Raw genomic sequence first — 22,594 nt, 5'->3', positions numbered from 1 at the left:
GACTTAGCAGTTGGCAGGAAAAAAGACAGAAGCGCAAGGGGCGAGCCAACTGCGAAACAGCCCTGACAACCAATTTTATCTACAGCACCTGTGGAAGAGTCTGTCACTCTAGTATTGGCCTTTATAGCCACTCCAGGCGCTGCTCCACAAACCACTGACCACCTCCAGGCGCTTACCCATCGTCTCCCGAGACAAGGAGGCCAAAGAAGAAAAGAACATAACTACTAGATCAGCTTTGATCTAGTTGAAAAGCGGAGTAGGCTCGAGGGGCTGAATGGCCTACTCGTGCTCCTATTTCCTATGTACTAAAAAAACTAATGTAAATGACATACTTTCCACATTATTTTATTCAAATGGTGAAACTGTCTTCCAGCATCTCTTACAAGGCACAAACTTGGTAATATTTTATAGCAACATTGGAACAAGATTGGGCCATTCAACCCCTCGAGCCTGTTCCACCATTGAATTGGGTCACGGTTAATCTGTACCTTAACTCCATTTACCTGCCTTTGATCCAGTTCCCCTGACACTATTACTTAATAAAAATCTGCCTATCTCGGTTTTGAAAATTTCAATTGACCCAGCACCCTTACCCTTTTGGGGAAAGAATTCCACATTTCCAACCATTTCTCCATCAATACAACAGTAACTACACTTCAATAGTGCATGATTGGCTGCAAAGTACTTTGGGACATCCTGAGGTTGTGAAAGGCAATATATATAGGCCAGCTTTTCTTTCTAATTTCACTCATGAATGGCCTAGCTCTAACTTTAAGATTGTATCACTTTATTCTGGATTCCCCCATCAAAGGACATAGCTTCTCTGTACCTATTCTATCAAATCCTCTTGAAATATAAACACCTAAATTAGATGACTTTGTTAAACTCGAGGGAACACATCCCAAGTCTATGCAACCTATCCTCATAATTGAACCCTTTAAGCCAAGGGACAGTGCCCAAAACTGAACACAATACTCCAAATGGGATCTGACTAAGACTCTGTACAACTGAAGCATCAATTCCTGCTTTTTATGCTCCAACTATTTTGAAATAAAGATCAATATTCCATTAGCCTTTTTAAATACTTTCTGTATCTGTGCATTAGTTTTTTTTTGTGATTTAAGTAGCTGGACCACTCAAGTCCCTTTACTTCTCTACAGCTTCTAGTCTATCATTTAGAAAATATCGTGATTTGCCTTTCTTGGATCCAAAGTGCATTACCTCACAGTTTTCCACATTGAATGCCAGGTGGCACAGTTTAGCCCACTCACTTAATCGGTCTATGTTCCTTTGCAACCTCCTGCTCCCATCTATACAGCTTACTGTTCCCCGATTGAGTGTCATCTACAAATTTGGATACAGAACTTTTAGTCCTTCATCCAAGTAAATATATATATTATGTATAGTGTAAAGTATTTTGCCCACAAATTGGCTGGAAATAAGAATTAAATAGTGGTGCGTTAATGTGGCATGTTGAAGCACAAATGTTTGGCATAATGAAACAGCGAGACCTATTCTTGATTATTAATACTATCGCATGATTAGGATTGGGAACATGATAGGTGCCAGGGATCTCTACCAGGCTATCTCACACAGTTTGCCAACAGCAGCACTGACAGTGGACCAACATTTTACCAACCCTGACAACTCTGTTAAGTACTCAAACAGCCTAAGCCATAACTTTTCAAGCAGGAGATTTAAGATTACTGAATGCAGGTATGTTGTTTTTCTCATTGCAATTGCACATTGTCATGCTCGGCCCTCACCTGCCAAGAATGAGGCACATTAATTTTGTCATGAACATTGATTTTTAACTGCTGTTGGAGTGAGGAAATGACTTGTTCAACAGACCAGCTGTGGCTGGAAAAAAACATTTCCATACTAACAGACATCGAAGATGAAGAAGCGCATTCCAGGGCCTGCTAAGGAGAATACAATCCACAAGGGCCAGGACTGGTTAGACCAACTGGTCACATGACTAACTGGCTGTTCCAGGGTTTTCTTTTGAACTCATAAAGATTGTTTGCTCCTGGACTGAGAAGATCTCTCCTGGCTGCTCCCATCTCTTTCTCACAAGCCTCTGAACCCACTAAAGACATATGAACCCAAGAGGGAAAAGACTCCTACAGTGAACAAGGTGCAAGAAGAATACTAGGCCCCAATGAAAAGCAAGATATACCTACAATCAAGGACTCTACAGTGAGCTCGAAGAACCGTAACAAAAACTATTTGCATATGTATTGCATATGTATGCTAGCGTGGGGGCGCCATCCGAATTAGAGTTTAAGTTCAAGTTAAATAAATTTCAACTTTTCTTTAAACCTAAGAAAACCTGTTTGTGCTGGTTTCTTTGCCTTATAATTGGAAAGCAGTGGATAAGGATTCACCAAAGGGGAGCTAAAAACACTGTGTGTTTAAAATTAAACCCTGTTTCAGTAAGACCAGGTGAAGGCTGAAAGGGACCCCTAGACACCTTTCTCACCTGGTCATAACAGAAATTTGGCTGCGACTGTCCTGGATTTTACCCACAGACAAACAAGAGAAATTGGAAGTGAGAAGCCAAATTTTTCCCAATTAAAAAAAAACAAGTTTTCAATACAGGTTTTCTTGTGGTTGTGTGCGCTTGTGTGCCAGAGCTGGCGGGCAGCCATAAAGGCCGGGCTAAACAGTGACGAGTCGAAGAGACTTAGCAGTTGGCAGGAAAAAAGACAGAGGCGCAAGGGGAGAGCCAACTGTGTAACAGCCCCAACAACCAATTTTATATGCAGCACCTGTGGAAGAGTCTGTCACTCTAGAATTGGCCTTTATAGCCACTCCAGGTGCTTCTTCACAAACCACTGACCACCTCCAGGCGCTTACTCATTGTCTCTCGAGACAAGGAGACCAAAGAAGAAGAGGTGTGCTTGAATACCAACATGTCTGCGACTGAAGCAAGTAGCTCCCCAAGCCAGTGTGAAGTAACTTGGGATAAATTAACAGCACTGTCTAAGGAGGAGTTGAGGAAAATGGCTGAGCAGTGTGGAATCACTGTATGTGGCAAGGCTAGGAAGTCTGAACTCTTAAGGCTAGTAGCCAACCATGTTTCCCTTGAATCTGAAAAAGCAGAAGCAGGGTTAGAAATGGACTCTGACAGGGTATTGCTAGCAAAGATACAATTAGAACGGAGGAAACTTGAAGAGCCTTCCAGAAGGAAAGTGAAGACAAAGAGAGGGAGGAGAGAGAGAGAAAAAGAACCTTCCAGAGAGAATGCAAAGAAAGAGAGCTGAAGCAGCTTCAGTTAATTAGGGAGCGGCAGAGGAACCCCAATGAAAGCAAGGTCAGTATGGAGAAGCGTAATTCAGGGTTGGGTAAGGAATTGTTAAAACCAGCTCAACAAATTCCAAAATTCAATGAGGAGGATGTATAAGAATTTTTTGTGTCCTTTGAGAAACTGGCAAGGCAGCTGAAATGGCCAGCTGATACCTGACCTCTTTTATTGCAAAGCAAGCTAACTGGAAAAGTCCATGAGGCTTATTCGCTGTTGCCAGATGAGAGTTCATCAAATTTTGAACTGACAAGAAGTGCTATCCTCAGGCCATATGAATTAGCATCCAAAGTCTATCGCCAAAAGTTTAGAACCCTCAACAAGCAAGCTAATCAAACTTATCTGGAGTTTGAAAGTAGTAAGTAGCTGGCTTTTGACCAGAGGCTGAGGGCTCTGAGTTGGTTTCTCAGGGGAGAACCTTTCCGTGTCACCCTCACAAATCCAAAAAGGACAAAGGGTGGGAAGGTGACAGGAGCCTCAGCAGTCCTGGGAGAGAAAGGAAAGCAGGAGACATAGGGGCTCTCCTCTTGCCAACAAGGAAGGTGCTGTGAGCAAGAGTGAGACCCAGAGACCTGTGTGCTTCCATTGTAATATCGCAGGGCATTTAAAAGATGACTGCTGGAAACTAAAGGGAAAACCTGTAGGGTTAATCATGGTACACCCGTTCAGTGAAGATGGGAACCTGATGGAAAGCACAGCAGAACAAGCTGTGGCTTTAACTGCAGTAAGAGTGAGACCCAGGAAGCTTACAGCTGCAAGTGCAGGAAAATTTAATAGGATTCCTGAAGGTTATCAGGGATTGGTGTCTGAAGGGAAAGTAACCCCATGCCCCTCGAGTAGGGCAAGCAAACTCATAGTGATTCTCAGGGACACAGGGACCATTAGATCCCTTTTACTGGGAAAAAGCCTGACCTTTGCCCCGGAGAGTGCAGTGAACACCAGAATGGTAGTGTATGCCTGTACCTGGAGTGCGACCTAGTTTCGGGACCGGTGACCGTTGGGATTGTTCCTAGTTTGTTTGTGGATGGGGTTGACCAGCTCCTAAGTAATGATCTGGCAGGAGTGAAGGTGGTAGCCTCTCCAGTAGTGAAAGACTGCAGGTGATCAGAGAGACAGGGCAGTGGCAGGAAGCGGACCCCTGAAAAGTCCCTGAATGTGTAGTGGATCAGGCCATGATCAAACCAGCTCCCCCAGGGGAGATGAACTAGCACTGCAGGCAGATGACCAAGTCTGTCTGGCCGAGACTTTCTTTGGAAAGTTAGGAGACGCAGGAAATGAATTAAATGGATTTTCCCTAGCTGAGGGAGTCCCTGATTGCTACTACTTAAAGAATGAGGAAATGGAGTTCTCCTCACAGACCTGAGGGCAAGGACTGGACAGTAGTTCACCAGTTAGTGGTGCCACAGAGGTACCGGGGAGAAATATTAAGGGCCCACGAGACTACAGTGACTGTACATGCCGGTATATGAAAGACCAAAGCCTGCATAAGACAGCAGTTTAACTGGTCAAAACTCCACAAAGATGTAGTGGAGTATTGCAGCGGTTTCCACATGTGCCAGGTTGAGGGGAAACCCCAACTTACAGTGAAACTTGCATCTCCTAAGTCCTGTACCAGTGTTAGGGGGTCCCTCCAGCAGAGAGCTGGTGAACTGTAAGGGACCCCCGCCAAGAACAAAAGGGGACAGGCAGGCACAAGGCTGACAAACGTTTAGAAAGAGAAGGGGAAAAAGTGACCAAGAGGGCAGGTTAAAGGAAGTCCAGGAGGAATCCCAGATGAAAACCCCTACTGTCCAGTCAGCCAACCCCGAAAAATGTGAAAAGTTAGACCCCACATTCTCCTATGTAAATACAGGCACTGGAAGCACCCCACCAGAGTTGCTAACAGCATTTACAGAAACTTGCAGAGATAAATAAAGACCTCTAGAGGGCAGAGAAACCATGAGGGCAATGACTCACCTAGTCCAAGTGCCACAGGGGAGTGCAGTAGAGTCTGCACAAATACCTGCAGGCAGGAGTGTCCTCCGGGACAAAGGGGAGATTAGCAAAGAATCCTCCCCCACAGTCAGAACCAAGGAGAACCACACCCCCCAAAGTTAAAAGCCTTTGCATGACATAGCAAAGCACTGAAAGAGAGCTCAGGATAGACCCGCCAACAACTGACTCTCCTGAAAAGAAATTACCTCAGTCGGAACAAAGACCCGAGGCAGCCATGGAAATGGGCAAACGGAAGAGAAACCTGCCCAAAAAAAGAACATGTTTACTGGGATGCCAAAAGCTGGGGGTGTGGGGGCGCAGTTTTCATAAACTTTCCTCAAATCGCATTTCATTCCACTGGGTGTGGAGGTGTCATGCTAGGCCCTTACCTGCCAAGAATAAGGCACATTAATTTTGTCATGAACATTGATTTTTACATGTCGTTGGAGTGAGAAAATGACTTGTTAAACAGATCAGCCGTAGCTGGAAAAATTTTTTTACATACTAACAGACATCAAATGTGAGGAAACGCATTCCAGGGCCTGCTGTGGAGCATACAATCCACAAGGGCCAGGCCTGGTTAGACCAGCTGGTCACATGAGCAACTGGCTGTTCCAGGGTTTTCTTTTGAACTAGGCACAGAGTTTGAACTCAAAGACTGTTTGCTCCTGGACTGAGAAAATCTCTCCTGTCTGCTCCCATCTATTTCTCACAAGCCTCTGAATCCACATGAACTCAAGAGAGAAAAGTCTCCTACACTGAATAAGGTGTAAGAAGAATACTGGGCCGCACGAAAAACAAGATCTACCTACAATCAAGGACTCTACAGTGAGCTCGAAGAACCGTAACAAAAACTCTTCAGATATTGCCTCAAACTTTTCCACTTTATTTTCTTCCCTTTTCTGTCTCTATTTGCATGTGTGTATCGTGTATGCATGCTAGTGTGGGTGTGTCGTGTATCCGTAGGTGTTAACTGAATTCGAGTTTAAGTTCAAGTTTAATAAATTTCAACATTTCTTCTTTAAACCTAAGAAAACCTGTTTGTGCTGGTTTCTTTGCCTTATAATTGGAAAACGGTGAACAAGGATTCACCAAGGGGGAGCTAAAAACACGGTGTGTTTAAAATTAAACCCCATTATGATAAGACCAGGTGAAGGCTGAGAGGCACCCCTAGACACCTTTCTCATTTGGTCGTAACAACACAAACTGAAAATGCTAACATTCAATTGCTGGGGAGTGGGGAATGGAAGATAAATAGAACTTGGGACCCAACACGAACTTTGCACCATTCAGAAAATATCTTAATCTAGTGAAAATGGATGCCACAATATGTTAAGCCTAACATTTTCTCCTTTGATAGCTGTGGACTGCTGTGTTCCAAAGGATTAATAACCTGGAGACAAATAAACTTTTACAAGTTAGCAGTGTAGACTTGAAGATGCAAATATCAAAATACTACTGCTCTCTACCTGAAAAAAAAAACATTTTGGATAAGCTGGCCTTCCCAAAACCCCGAGCATTAAATGCAGACACTGAAGGGAAGCTACAGGGAGGAATCAGTGTGGGTCAAACAATTCTCAGAATGATGAGTATGATTAACTTCCATAAGCAGTAATGGGAGGGACCATACTCTGATTTCCTCAAAAGATAACTTTGAATACTGCACGGTGCCCAAAGCAAAGAGGAGCTAGTTCTGTCTTGCTTACTAAAGTGATTAACAAATAGTCATTTAGTGGTACAGAACTTGAGTATTGCTGAAAATAGAGACATGAGTGCTGATTGGTTGGCAAGTGAACTCTGATTGGTAGAGGCATTGCCATGGCGAATGCACCAGTTTACCGTGACTAACAGTTAACTGCCAAGCTTTGTTTAAAATTTAAACCAGGCAGCTTAACTCTGATTGGTCAAGGCATTGCTCTGAGCAACAAACTAGCGAATGGTTGTCACTTATTTTGCTCAGCTGGTGTCTACCACTAACAGGATGCTGCCGTCAAGCCAAAAAGACGTCCTGCCTATCACACAAATGAGTTATGTGATATATGAATTTCAATGCGAGTGTGATGCTAGGTATATAGGCTGTACGTCCCAAAGACTGGTGGATCGTATCAAACAATTATATCCTTTCCGCTGTTCGCAATGGGCAAGGTACGGACCGTACCCAACCAGCCCGTGCTTGCACAACTCAAAACACAGTGTCCAACATTAGATGTGATTCCGTGATTGGACAACAATTGTTAAATAATCCACAGTGTGCAAAGAATTAAGATGACAACCAATTTAAGATTGTCAGTAGGGCTCGCATTTGCGCATACCAGAAGCGACACAAATGAACACACAGGGCCCTGCTCTTTGCAGACAGAAAGAACATGTACAAACAGTGTGCCTGTTTCAGCTGAACAAACTAAGTGACAGCCATTTGCTGGTTCATTCCTCAGGGCAATGCCTTGACTAGAGTCAAGCTGCCTGGTTTAAATTTCAAACAAAGCTGGGCAGTTAACTGTCAGTCACGGCAACTGGTGCATTCGCCATGGCAACGCCTCTACCAATTAGAGTTCACTTGCCAACCAATCAGCACTCTCTTCTCATGCAGTATAAGTTGCTGTTTTCCCTTACATTGGTTATTGTTGCGATTGTCCTGATGAGTGCAAGACGAAAAGCTTCGACAACATGTCTCTATTTTCAGCAATGTGATTATGTGATTAACCATAATCTTTTTATTGTTCTTCTCAACTACAGACAGAAGTATGACTTTTATTGAACGTACACATGGATAGATGGTCTCATTAAGGGACTTGAACCTGCAGCATTACAACTCCTCCTTAAGAGCCCATTCTGTATCTTCTGTCCTTCAAGTATGGCACTATTTTTAATTCAAGTTCTTTTCCAAGGTCCTCAAACTTGTCATCACTACCTAATTCCGTACTCACCTTTCCCACCAGTCCCTGCTCGTATCGCAAGTCTGACTTTAGCCTGTTCAGAGAACAGAAATCATCCAAGTCAAGTTACCAACAAGTCTCCTGCATGACTGCAAGGAATTGCATCTCATTCTTCTGCAGCCTGTGTGGCTCCATTTGTACTCATCGTAACATACACAGCACATCTGCAGCAATGGCTTCTCTTCCAAAATGCCCCAAGGTTCCAATCTCATTCCGTTCCTATAGGTGTTATTTATTGGAGAAAAAGGTCAACATGAAATCTGGCAATACCTGCCTTTAACTCACTCCTATAATCACTGGTTCCATAACTGCTGCCATATTATCCAATATTAATTTGGGGATGAGTCAGAACTTTCTTCAACTAAACTAAAGATCAAAACCATTCTGTTTCGTCTATAGTTGCATATTATACGGGTTATCTGAGAAGGAATATGGTTAAGGACTAGAACAAGTCTTCAACCAAATTCTCTTCTCGGATAAATCATATAATGTGCAACTTTAGATCGATATCCAACCCAAAAAGCTCAAACTCCACATGGATATTTTTGTTGGGGAATGTCAATCCAAGTGAACTCCTGTGTTGCCCTATTGATAGTTATTTCATACATGAGGCATGGTTCACCTGTAGGTTACATGATAATTGATGCTAATCAACACCAAAATTATTTTGAATAGTGTATTCTCAGTGCTAACAAATTCTTGACACTTGATGGTATTGGCAGGTTTTCTGTGCTAATCAGCGCCATTGCACTGCGTGTTGCCTAATGCCAGAGAATTGCCAGTTGCTATTGAGTCCTTGGCACTACTTCCTCAGCACCAAATGATGCCATAAGGTAATGAACATCTTGGGTTTATATTATCTAACTAATTTGTTGTCACTAGGGTAAGATTTCCTTTGTGTATTAGTAGTAGCAAAATTATTAATGGGCTTATAAAGAACAGTTTACAATTTCACTACAGCTAGCACACTGTCCTTGTCCTGTGTGGTTTAGAGAACATGTTACCATACAACCCAAAATTTGCTTTTTTGCCCTTTGCTGCCCAACATTAATTTTAATTAATCTCGAATGTTTGTTCTAATAAGAACAGCCCTGCATATTGAGATTTCCCAGCAGCTTCATATGGTACCTTTTTTTTTTAAGGAAACTTGGGAGGAAAATATACTGGAATGGCCAGTATTGAAAACAAAATATTTTGACACCCAAGGTATTTAACCTAATTTATGGTATAGGTCCGGCAGCTTTATACGACACTAAATAGAAGACAATGTGCAACACAAGCTATCTCTAAAGTCACACACATGCACGTGCATAAGTTGATTTTTCTTTGAATCCACTGAGCTAAGATCGTTCCTTAAATTCGGTGGAGCATGTTTAATGAGGAAAGAAAACATTTGATTTCAGAGATTTTGAGAGAAAAAACTGCACTTTGGGAGCTACGTCACAGTCTTGGGGAGGGTGCAGAGGAAACTGGCTGGAAAGATTTCTGTACTGCAGAGAGACTGAAGGGGCTGGAATTATTCTCCTTGGAACGGAGAGGGTTGAGGGAAGATTTGGTGGGTGTGTTTGAATCTGTGAAGCGTTTGGTAGAGTGGATTGGGAAAGGTCGTTTCCATTAGTAGGAGGACAGAGATTTTAGGTGGTGGCAGAGGAGTCAGAGGAAAGTAGACAAAGGTTTTTTGTGCAGAAAATTATGATCTGGAATGCGTTGCCTAGGTTGATGCGAAAGTAGATTCAGTGATAGCTTTCAAAAGGGAAATGAACACTTGGAGCAAAACTTGCAGGGCTAAGGGATAGAGAATGGGACTGGGACTAATTGGATAGTTCTTTCAAAGAGTTGGTATAAGCACGATGGGCTGAATGGCCTCCTTCTGTCCTGTATGATTGTATGATTCTAAGTTTTTTAAATCAGCTGACTGAAATAAAAGCTGCAGCAAGCATTCCATACTTAACACTGAAGCAGCTACTCATTATTTAGGTTTTCGCCCACTACTATTTATAAAGACATGTTAATATATTTTGACAGTCACACAATTAGGCTGTCATGAAGATGAAATTTTAGTTTGGTTGAAAAGAATGCAAGTAATTTAACATGCAAGCTTTATGCAAGGGAAAGGATTTGCTTACAGGCAGCCTGAGGTCTGGAAGGATTCTGGGATTCATCACATATAACGCTACTGAATGCTGCATGATGGTTAGGTTGCTCAACCACAATTAAAGTCCTTTCATCTAATAATACCCTTAAGGAACACATACACCATCTGTTATAACTGTAAACACAAATAGAGGTCAGAATGTTTATTCGTCCCTTAGGTCTAGTTCTACAGGGCAAACATTAAGAGTACAGCAATAAAAAAAGTTAAATCAGGATATGCACAAAAAAGTCAGAAGATTCTTTTATAAAGATTCTTAAACTAAAAGCAAACAAAATCTCAAAAGACTCCAAATTAACATTTATTTTGACCAAAATAAAATGTTTTTATGCATTCTTAATTAAATTCCAGTTGAAATATGAAATATCTTGCATATGTTAAAGCAGATGGCAAAGTAACCACCTAGTGATTATAAATCTCTTTAGAACTTCAGTCTCATAACACAGCAGGTCTTTTTGTTTACAGGACTATGTAATGCATCATCCACTATTTTCTATTTACCATAATGCTAACATTTTGCTCAAATGATTCCCAGATGGGCAACTACAAATAAGCCATGCAACTTTACAGTACACTTCCCTTGTTGCGTTTCTAGCGGGCTGTGCCTACAGATGTAACAATCAGAATTTTAACCATCATTTACATGAAGAAACAAACTCTGGCCAACCTTTTAACTCTGAATTAGTGGGAGGATTGGGTTTTATTACAGAGAATCAGGCATGAAAGGAGATGAAAAGAAAAAGAACAAGTATCTAAACCTAGTTTACAAGTACAGTAACTAAGTTTTTAAAAAGCTATTACACTTCTAAATGGTGCTTTTGGAAGCTGTGGCATACTAAATCGATCACATTATTCTTACTGGCACATATAGTACTACAGATCCCACTTCAGATTCCCATGTTAAATCTTTTAATATAAGAGCCCAGAACCTGAGAGTTTTTAAATGAAAGCTGCGACTGGTGTTTCTGTTGGGCCAAAGGAACCACAGCAAACCTGAGAGCCCATTTATAAAGCAAATACATTAACTGGTCACAGTTAACCACCAGTATCTGGGGATAGATGGTCTCCCACCAGACTGTCAATTGCACCTGCAATCATCCTTCATCTCTGAAATGCTAAATACATGCATGTTGACAGCTGGCACCAATGAAAAACTATCTGCTTCAGAACTGTTGGGCATGCATTCACACCATCTATGGGAAAATGAACCAATTGTCAAGTAGACAAGGTAATTCACATTCTACTTGCCTGAAAGATATATTTGATTAAAAATGTGTTTGGGACATCTTCAAAGATACTTGTTTAATGAGGAGGAAACTCTTTGGTTCTGGTGTACAAGATGCTGCCTAAGCAAGGTACATCTCAGCAGCATTCTAGATTTTTTTTGTTTGTGTGATAAGTGTTAATTACTACCAGTCAACCTCTCTGGAACTGAAAACTAAATATATCATAGAGCCGTAGTCATAAAGATATTAATATATTGTTGTTAGAGCTTTTAAAAATGTTGCATGCTGCTTTCACTGTTTAGAATGCATGTAGTCCTGTGTTGTAGCTTCACCAATGTGGACTCTTAACTGCCCTATGAAATGGCCTAGCGAGCCACTTAATTGTGTCACACTGCTAAGAAATTGCATGCTTAAAAGTACAAAGGTTACAGATTTCCAAAATTCCTGTGCCCTCCAACTCAGGCCACTTGTGCAGCACCCATTTCTTTGGCTCCACCATTAGTGGCAGTGTCTTCAGCCAGCTAGGACTAAAGCTCTGGAATTCCTCCCCAGAAAACCTTTCCTCCTTTACGACACTACTTAAAATTTACCTTTTTGACCAAGCATTTGGTCACCAATCCTAAAGTTTTCATCTTTGGCTCAGTGTCAATTACTGTTTGATCATGCACCTGTGAAATGCCTTTGGATGCTTTACTATGTTAAATGTGCTATATAAATGCAAGTTGCTGTTGCTGTTCTAGGACACATGTATAGTTGCTGTTCCCGTGGGATAAATACAAACCAAATTAGCCAATGAAAGTTAACTCTTGTTCATTTGAGGCTAAGTGTCCTTTTAAAGGTGTGATAAGTGTTAATTTATACCAGTCAACCTCTCTGGAACTGAAAACTAAATATATCACAGAGCCGTAGTCATAAAGATATTAATATATTGTTGTTAGAGCTTTTAAAAATGTTGCATGCTGCTTTCACTGTTTAGAATGCATGTAGTCCTGTGTTGTAGCTTCACCAATGTGGACTCTTAACTGCCCTATGAAATGGCCTAGCAAGCCACTTAATTGTGTCACACTGCTAAGAAAAAGTGATAAAAAAACAGACAGACCACCCGATATCGACCTAGATACTGGACATGACAGAACCACACTTAGCCCAGTTGACCTTGCAAATTCTTCCTCATGAACATCTGGGGACTTGTGCCAAAATTGGGAGCGGTGTCCCACAGAATAGTCAAGCAACAGCCTGACATAGTCATGGTCACAGAATCTTACCTTACAACCAATGTCCCAGATAAGTCCTCAACAATGACTCCAGACCCCATGAATGTCTAATAGTATCAGGTCAAACAGGGCAAAGGAAATCTGCTAATTACCACCTACCACCCTCCCTCAGCTGATGAATCATTACTGTTCCAGATTTCCTTCCCTATAGGACATTAGTGAACCAGATAGGTTTTTAAGACAATCCAGTAGTTTCATGGTCATCGTCACTGAGAGTAGCTTTTATTCCAGATTTATCTAATTATCTTAATTTAAATTCCCCAGCTTCCTTGGTGGGATTTGAACTCATGTCTCGAGAGCTTTAGTCCAGATGTCTGGACTACTAGCCTAGTAACATAACCATGATGCTGCTGTTCTCATTAGTGAAGGAGACAGACTGCTTGTCCGTTATTCTCCAAGGTCCCAGATGCACTGTTGCCCTCATCATGCCATCATCAGCTCACACTTCCAGCAATTTAAAGGGCCAAAAAATGAATTATGAGCTGAAGTGTGCAGGAAAGTGTGTAACCAACGGGGCATGCCATGTGATCGCCCACTCCAGCAAATTCAGGGTCAAAATATTATGCTGAACTGAGCTACTACTGTGCTGTAGTGGCCGTGCAACCAAGCTACTATAACATTTTGTGATAAAGATTTTATCTTTGTATATTCACTTTTTGATCTCAGGTTATCGTAGTTTAATGGTTTTCAATTATTGTGTTTTACTCAGGCGACTGCAGAATATTTTCTTTTCAGCCGAGTTAGTTTGGTGTTCAAGTCAGTGCAAGTTAATTACAGCATAATATACCAAACCTGGGCATAAAACGGTAAATTCATAGTGTTATATTTCTTACATTAATTAAGGACATCATAACTTTGGGATTTTCTATCAAATTATCCTACCTTATTGGATATTTAGGTTCAAGTTCATTTCTAGTCAAATGGGAATGGTCCAACACCCATTAATCATTCCGACAACACTCATTTTGGGAAAACATTTGTTTATACAGCTAAAAATTTACAAAGCTTTCTTAAAATCTACAAATCTTTTAAAATTGAAGTGTCTGGCCACAAGACGTGCAAAGTTAGAAAAAGGGTTGTGAAAATTAAAGAGTATTTATCTAGCGCTTTATTATATCCTCAGGACGTCCCAAAGTACTTCATATCCAATGAATCATGTTTGAAATGTAATCTATAGTTGGTACACAATCAAACAGAGCATCTAACCCAGTGGCGCAGTAGTTAGCACCGCAGCAGCACAGCTCCAGTGACCCGGGTTCAATTCTGGGTACTGCCTGTGTGGAGTTTGCAAGTTCTCCCTGTGTCTGCGTGGGTTTTCTCCAGGTGCTCCGGTTTCCTCCCACAAACCAAAAGACTTGCAGGTTGGTAAGTAAATTGGCCATTATAAATTGCCCCTGGTATAGGTAGGTGGTAGGGAAATATAGGGACAGGTGGGGATGTGGTAGGAATGTGGGATTAGTGTAGGATTAGTATAAATGGGTGGTTGATGGTCGGCACTGACACGGTGGGCCGAAGGGCCTGTTTCAGTGCTGTATCTCTAAACTAAATTAAACTAACTGTGCACAGCAAGATCCCACTAACAGCAAGCGAGATGACTGGCCATTTAAAATATTTTTGTTGGCAATGATGGAGGAGAATATTGGCTAGGAGACCAGGAGAGCTCTTCTGCAAATAACGACGTGGAAGTTTGAAAAGTCACCTAAGCAGGTCCCAGTTTCATGCATAATCTGAAAGATGGCATCTCCACTAATCTAGAACACACTCGGGACTACACTGAGGCATCTACCTAGATTATGTGCTCAAGCCGTCAGTACAGCTTTGATTCTTAGGTGAAAGCTTTACCAGCTGAGCCATAGTGACAACTTCCATAGTTTGGGAGAAAAAAACATTTTTTGATTTATACAATCCTTTGCTTTTGGCTATAAATCAATTTTCATTTTCTTTTCCAAAATAAAACAGTCCAACATCCCAATTGGCAACTATAATATCAACTTATTCCTAGTAAAACCCAGGTTGGCTTTGTGGAAAATGGGGGACAATTAACATTTCTTCAATTCACAAATTTTTCAGAGATATACAAGTTCTAGTTTTGCCATCAAATACCCTAAATCAGAAGCAAAACATAACTTTCTGTAATAGTTCTTTTCTCAAAAAAATTACAATAAACCTGCAACATTGGTTAATAATGAGGTCTGATATTTTTTAGGAACCCTACTCAGCGCAGGAAGGAGGGGAGCAAACACAGGTCTGCTGGACTTAAACATAAGCTCGTAAAAATGAGAATTAAACATGGACTTTTTTTTTTTAAATGACGTACTTGCTTAAAAACTTTCTTCCCTAGTATAACGGAGTCATCTGAAGCTACACTGCCTCATTTTTGCATTTTTACTGCATCGAGTATAGTATTCCTCATATATGGATCCTGAACGAATATTGAAGAATAATATTTTAATGAACATTCAAGTAGTAAATCCAGAAACAAGTATTGGACACGATGTTGATGCACTAGCCAGAACTTTAAAGACTACATCTACATTCTACTTCAATTGGAATATACAGCATATAGTACTAATATGCAAGCTTCTGATTTTAGAAATTACACATCAGACATTACAGATTACATTTTAATTAAAAACTAAGAATAATGTGTCTTAATTGTGGAACCCCAAAGTTAGATATGGCTTAGGGAAAATTAAATGTAAACGCTGGTGGTTCATTATTGCAAAAATAAAAATGCTTTGAATGGATAATATAATGTTTTTGTCTACATTAAGTATATTACAGCAGTTTGAAAGAAGAACTAGGTTCACACACATTTTATTCTTTTCTTAGAAATTTGTATTCTGATGTTCAGCCAGTGCACAGAAAAGGAAAGGTAGTCTATATAGATAGGAAAAGACTTGCATTTCACAGTGGATGAGCTATACACTAGTGGGTATAGAAAAAAAAAAGTTAAAAAATAGACTTTTGGAGTTCTCCTTGCTGTTTGCAACATTCTATATGGATAGTACCGCATTTGGAAGAAAGAAGCGTGCTTGGATATAAACTGTCACAGCAATTTGATGTGCCAAGCTATGTGCTGCACAACAAAAATTAAAAGAAACCACAGAACCATAGAAAAATACGGCACAGAAGGAGGCAATTCAGCCCATCATGTCCGTGCCAGCCGGAAAAAAAACTAGCCGCCCAATCTAATCCCACCTTCCAGCACCTGGTCCATAGCCTTGCCGGTTCGAGCACTTCAGATGCATGTCCAGATACCTTTTAAAAGAATTAAGGATTTCTGCCTCCACCACCATTCCTGGCAGTGAATTCCAGACACCCAACACCCGCTGGGTGAAAAAGTTATTCCTCATGTCCCCTCTAATCCTTCTGCCAATCACCTTAAATCTGTGCCAGCTGGTAATTGGCCTCCCTGCAGCGGGAAACAGGTCCTTCCTGTCTACTCGATCTAGGCCCCTCATAATTTTGTACACCTCAATTAAGTCACCCCTCAGCCTCCTCTGTTAGAAGAAAAACAACCCTAGCCTATCCAATCTTTCCTCACAGCTACAACTTTCAAGCCCTGGCAACATTCTTGTAAATCTCCTCTGTACTCTCTCCAGAGCAGTTATATCCTTCCTGTAATGTGGCAACCAGAACTGTACGCAATACTCCAGCTGTGACCTAACCAGCTTTTTATACAGTTCCAGCATCACATCCCTGCTTTTGAGTTCTATACCTCAGCCAATAGAGGAAAGCATTCCATATGCCTTCTTAACCACTCTATCTACCTGTCCTGCCACCTTCAGGGACCTGTGGACATGCACTCCAAGGTCTCTCACTTCTTCTACCCCTCCCAATATCCTCCCATTTATTGTGCATTCCCTCGCTTTATTTGCCCTCCCCAAATGCATTACCTCACACTTATCTGGATTGAATTTCATTTGCCACTTTGCTGCCCATTCAACCAAACCATTGATTTCTTTCTGGAATCTACAGCTATCGTCTTCACTATCAACTACACGGCCAATTTTTGTGTCATTAGCAAATTTCCCAATCATGCATCCCACATTTAAGTCCAAATCATTAATATATACCACAAACAGCAAGGGACCCAACACCGAGCCCTGTGGAACCACACTGGAAACAGCTTTCCATTCACAAAAATATCAGTTGACTACTACCCTTTCTTTCCTGTCCTTGAGCCAATTCTGGATCCAACCTGCCACCTTCCCCTGTATCCCATGGGCTTTCATTTTACTAACCAGTCTGCCATGTGGGAAGCTGTCAAATGCACTACGAAAGTCCATGTAAACCACATCCACTGCACTACCCTCATCAATCCTTCTTGTTACTGCCTCAAAAAACTCAAATAAGTTCGTAAGACAGAATCTTCCCTTAACAAATCCATCCTGACTATCTCTGATTAATCCGTGCCTTTCTAAGTAGCAGTTTATCCTGTTCCTCATAATAGATTCAAACAATTTACCCCCCACCGAGGTCAGACTGACTGGCCTATAATTATTTGGCCTATCCCTCACACCCTTTTTAAATAATGGTACAATAATGGTTCACAGACCTCCAATCGTCTGGTTACTCTCCTGTATCTAGTGAGGATTTGAAGATGATCCTCAGCGCATCCGCTATTTCCTCCCTGGCTTCCTTTAACAACCTGGGATGCAATCTATCCGGCCTTGGCGGTTTATCCACTTTCAAGGATGTCAGACCCTCTAGTACTTCCTCTCTCCTTCTTCTTCTTTGGCTTCCTTGTCTCGAGAGACAATGGGTAAGTGCCTGGAGGTGGTCAGTGGTTTGTGAAGCAGTGCCTGGAGTGGCTATAAAGGCCAATTCTAGAGTGAAAGACTCTTCCACAGGTGCTGCAGATAAAATTGGTTGTCGGGGCTGTTACACAGTTGGCTCTCCTCTTGCACTTCTGTCTTTTTTCCTGGCAACTGCTAAGTCTCTTTGACTCGCCACACTTTAGCCCTGCCTTTATGGCTGTCCGCCAGCTCTGGCGATCACTGGCAACAGACTCCCACGACTTGTGATCAATGTCATAGGACCTCATGTCGCGTTTGCAGACGTCTTTAAAGCGGAGACATGGACGGCCGGTGGGTCTGATACCAGTGACGAGCTCGCTGTACAATGTGTCTTTGGGGATCCTGCCATCTTCCATGTGGCTCACATGGCCAATCCATCTCAAGCGCCGCTGGCTCAATAGGGTGTACATGCTGGGGATGTTGGCCGCCTCGAGGACTTCTGTGTTGGAGATACAGTCCTGCTACCTGACCTGATGCCACGGATTCCCCGGAGGCAGCGACAATAGAATGAATTGAGACGTCGCTCTTGACTGACATATGTTGTCCAGGCCTCGCTGCCATAGAGCAAGGTACTGAGGACACAAGCTTGAAACACTCGGACTTTTGCGTTCCGTGTCAGTGCGCCATTTTTCCACACTCTCTTGGTCAGTCTGGACATAGCAGTGGAAGCCTTTCCCATGCGCTTGTTGTTTTCTGCATCGAGAGACAGGTTACTGGTGATAGTTGAGCCTAGGTAGGTGAACTCTTGAACCACTTCCAGAGAGTGGTCGCCAATATTGATGGATGGAGTATTTCTGACGTCCTGTCCCATGATATTGGTTTTCTTGAGGCTGATGGTTAGGCCAAATTCATTGCAGGCAGCCGCAATCCTGTCGATGAGTCTCTGCAGACACTCTTCAGTGTGGGATGTTAATGTAGCATCGTCAGCAAAGAGGAGTTCCCTGATGAGGACTTTCCATACTTTGGTCTTCGCTCTTAGATGGGCAAGGTTGAACAACCTGCCATCTGATCTTGTGTGGAGGAAAATTCCTTAAGACTTGAAAGCATGTGAGAGCAGCAGGGAGAAGATCCCAAACAGCGTAGGTGCGAGAACACAGCCCTCTCTCATTATGCTTATCATATCCAATATTTCACATTCCTCCTCTTTAACTACAATGTCTACATCAACCCTCTTCTTTGTGAAGACAGAGACAAAAAAAACTCATTAAGAACTCTGCCCACATCTTCTGCATCCATGCATAAGTTCCCTTGTACATCTCTGATAGGCCCTAGGTCCTGAGTTATCCTCTTGCTCTTAATGTACTGATAAAACATCTTCGGGTTTTCCTTGATTTTACCTGCCAATAATTTTTCATGTCCTCTCTTTGCTTTCTAATTTCCTTTTTTATTTCACCCCTGCACTTTCTATACTCCTCTAGGCTTTCTAAAGTATGAAGATTTTTGTGATCGTCATAAGCTTTCTTTTTCTGCTTTAACTTACCCGGTAAGTTTCCAAATAACCAGGGGGCTTTAGATTCAGCAGTACCACTCTTTGTCTTTGTGGGGACATGCCTACATTGTGCCTATAGTATCTTACTTTTGAATGCCTCCCACTGGTTTGCCACTGATTTTCCTTCACGTACCTGTATCCAGTCCACTTTCGCCAGGTCACCTCTCAGTTTCTTAAAATTTGCCTTCCCTCAATTTAGAACTTTTTCTCCTGTTTTACCTTTGTCCTTTTCCATGATTATGCTAAAACTTACTGTATTATGGTCATTATCTCCAAAATGGTCACCCACTGTTACTTCCACCACTTGCCCAGCTTCATTACTGAAGACTAAATCTGGAATTGTGCCCCTCTCGTTGGGCTTGTTTCAGGCTGGCTAAAAAAGTTCTCTTGAACATAGTTCAAGAATTTCGTCCCCTCTGTGCCCTTCACACGGTTTGTATCCCAGTTGATATTGGGGTAGTTGCAACAAAGTGCAACTCAAAGCCTCTTCCATTTTTGCAAATGCATGCTGATTGAAATAAGGAGCCCCAAAAATGTGGAAATAATAGGAGACAATCAGAAACCTAGCACCTACATCAAATGAAGTTAGACCTTTATCATTGTGCACTGCTTCTAAATGAGCTAAGTGCATTTGATATTGTAGTAAATGCATGAAGTATTAAACAGCATATATTTCCTTAAGGCTGAACCAAACTTAAGCAAACTTCACTGATTGCTTTACTAAATATGTCACGCACAATATCCTCAAGAGTTGCATTTCTTGCAGTATCCACTGAGCAATAAAAAGCAAGCTCGTCTTTCTTCTCGAACAAATACAGGGACTCACATAAGACGCTCAACTCCACTACCAACCTTTACACGTTACAGGTAACTGAATCCAAAAATGCTCATACCTATCTTATCTAATGTATGTACGAGCAAAGTAATCACTACTTTGCTGCTGCTATTGAATACATAGTGCATCTTAGCTTCACCAGCACATTTAGTGGAGGTATACATTTGATATTAAGTGATCCATTAATTATTTAAGCAAAGAAAACCTGTAGTTTCCAACATTTCACCTGACCCACATACAATTCAATGTTAATGAGGCAGCAAGTAATAGTTATTTGCACTTACTGTGTAGGTTATTACTGCTAGCATCCCAATCAAGGTCAAGGTGCTTATGGAGAAAGATAAGGCAGCCAAGCCATCTATAAACAAAACACATGGTAGCAAATATATTAACTGGGAACAGCAGCTTTTTGTTTTAGTATCCACTGTACAGTTTTAAAAGGAAACTCACTGTAGGTTAAAAGCACCCATGCAGTTGGTAAAATCGGCATAAAGTAAACAGGCTAAATGTACAATATTTCAATATGTATAATGTAGAAAGTCTAATCAAAAACATTTTTCAAAAAATTTAAAATTCTGCCAAAAGCTCATCGCCCTGAGAGATCAACATTGGGTTGAATTTTACGCCGCCCCAGCGGGTCAGTTGGTGGCGTGGGGGTGGCGTAAAATTAAGCAGGAGGCTCCGGGAGGCCTAGCCGCCCCACTCCCAGTCGACTTTACGGTGGTCAGGCGTTGGGGGGGGGAACGGTCCGCCTGTCCGAGGCTAATCAAGGCCCTTAAGTGGCCACTTAACGGCCCGCGCCCACCTCCATGGGTATTTTACCCATGGCAATCGGGCTTGCTGGGGAAAAAATGGGGGGGGGGGGGTGCATGGAAAACTACCACTCCAGCCTCACCAGGGAAGGATCGATCCCCCTGGTGAGGCATGCCCAACTCACTCACTCTCTGGGCTCCATGGCATCAGCTGGGCTGCAGTCCCAGCAGTGACCACCGCTCCCAGTGGTGCTGTTGGGACTAAGAGCTGCCGGCCCGCTGATTGGCCGGCAGCTTACGGAGGCAGAACCTCCTTCCTCAAGTGGGTGGAAATCCCGCCTCGGGACAATTAAAGCCGGGGGATCCGTAAAATACTGGACGGATCCCCAGGCTAGGCGGAAGCAGGCTTGCCATCGACTTTCACATTGATGGTGAATTCCCGTCCGCCCTAAGGTAAAATTCAGCCTGCTGTTTCCCTCTACAAAGATGCTGCCAGATCTGAGATGAGGCTAGATCCAGCCTTTCTTGTTAAATATTTTTTTAAAAAGCTTGAAAACACATTAAAGTTAGAACATTTTCATCAGGATTATTAGTGAACAGGTTACATTAAAAACAGTAGCTTTAAACACATCCCATTACAAAAAATAGTAATGATAACAGAAGAATGCAGAATTAATATTTGCTACATCCAAAAGGCATTGCAGTGTGATCGCACTTCCCAGGACACTAATGTGACTGCCCCTGATTGCAACAGTAAATCATTTGTAGGTAGTTTTCAACAAATTGTGAGGAATCTGGTCCCACTCCCAAAATAGAAAGTGGGACACAGGAAGCTTGAATTAAAGGCAAGCAATAAATCCAGTTATAATGAAAGTAAAGTAAATCTTGATAATAACATGTCTTATTCCTCACTAAAAAGTTTTTCTCCTTTCCAATTGGTTATTTTCTACTTTTCTTCATTTTTTATTTGAGACGTGGATCCTCCCTGATACACAGATGCCGAGACCGTTTCTCACCCAATCAACAATATGCCTCCTGCCAGAGGTTGAGCACTCACCCATTCCAAGCTTACTAATCAATTTTCATTGACCCTTAAACAATAAATATGGCACACCATACGCCCCTGTACTTAAGGTTGTGTTTAGAGGTAGTCATGGATTATTTCTGGAATGCTACATTTGCACTTCTTCCTTTTATATTTCTGAGGTTTTCCCATTTTACCTCTGACTAAAATCTACTAAGGTCATGCAATTGATTCCAGCAGCCACACTTATTTTTCTAAATCATTTATTGGGTTATTCACTTTCATCTACTTCAATATTTATGTCTGCACTCCATCGGCATATATTGACAATACACAGCCAGTCTCAAATCCACATCTGCCACTTCTGTGCTCAGACTGCTTGCCCGAACAGCCTCTGTATAAATATTGTCAGTAATAAATTCACCTTAATCAATTCCCACCAAAACCTCTGCACCTGGCTCAAACTCCATCTATATCTCTATTCCTAGCTGCTCGCTCCTCCATGTACAGTTCAATGTTAAGCTTCAAACCCAATATCTCCTCTGCTTAACTCCATCGTTGCATCTCGATTATTATCTCCATTATTATCTCACCCTGACTGCCAGAGAAAGCCTTAACTTATTACCAGACTTACTTCTCCTGAGCTTCAAGGTACACAAGATCAGACTGTTAAGTGTGTGTTTAATTATATGCAGGTAGTGAACATTAGCTGGAGATTCATTTGTGCCCCTATAGACAGACTGAAACTGTAGTTGTTTGCTTAGGAAGTACATGTCTATAATGTGTAACTCTATAAATTATTGCTTATAAAAGTGTGTAAAGATTG

General features: G+C 41.8%; 1 protein-coding gene across 2 annotated transcripts in view; it reads right to left on the bottom strand.

Moving 5' to 3' along the window:
• Positions 1-22,594, bottom strand: part of lmbrd1 (LMBR1 domain containing 1) — a 343,563-nt gene that overhangs the window by 171,491 nt on the left and 149,478 nt on the right. For both annotated transcript variants that reach the window (XM_068020139.1, XM_068020140.1), the window contains exon 7: positions 20,277-20,350. In XM_068020139.1, the coding sequence (XP_067876240.1) occupies positions 20,277-20,350 (74 nt within the window). The remainder of the gene's footprint in view (positions 1-20,276; positions 20,351-22,594) is intronic.

This window comes from Heterodontus francisci, chromosome 3 (assembly GCF_036365525.1).
Source record: "Heterodontus francisci isolate sHetFra1 chromosome 3, sHetFra1.hap1, whole genome shotgun sequence".
Taxonomy (NCBI): Eukaryota; Metazoa; Chordata; class Chondrichthyes; order Heterodontiformes; family Heterodontidae; genus Heterodontus; species Heterodontus francisci.
The sequence above is the reverse complement of the archived record's forward strand: the minus strand, read 5'-3'. Positions and strand labels throughout refer to the sequence as shown.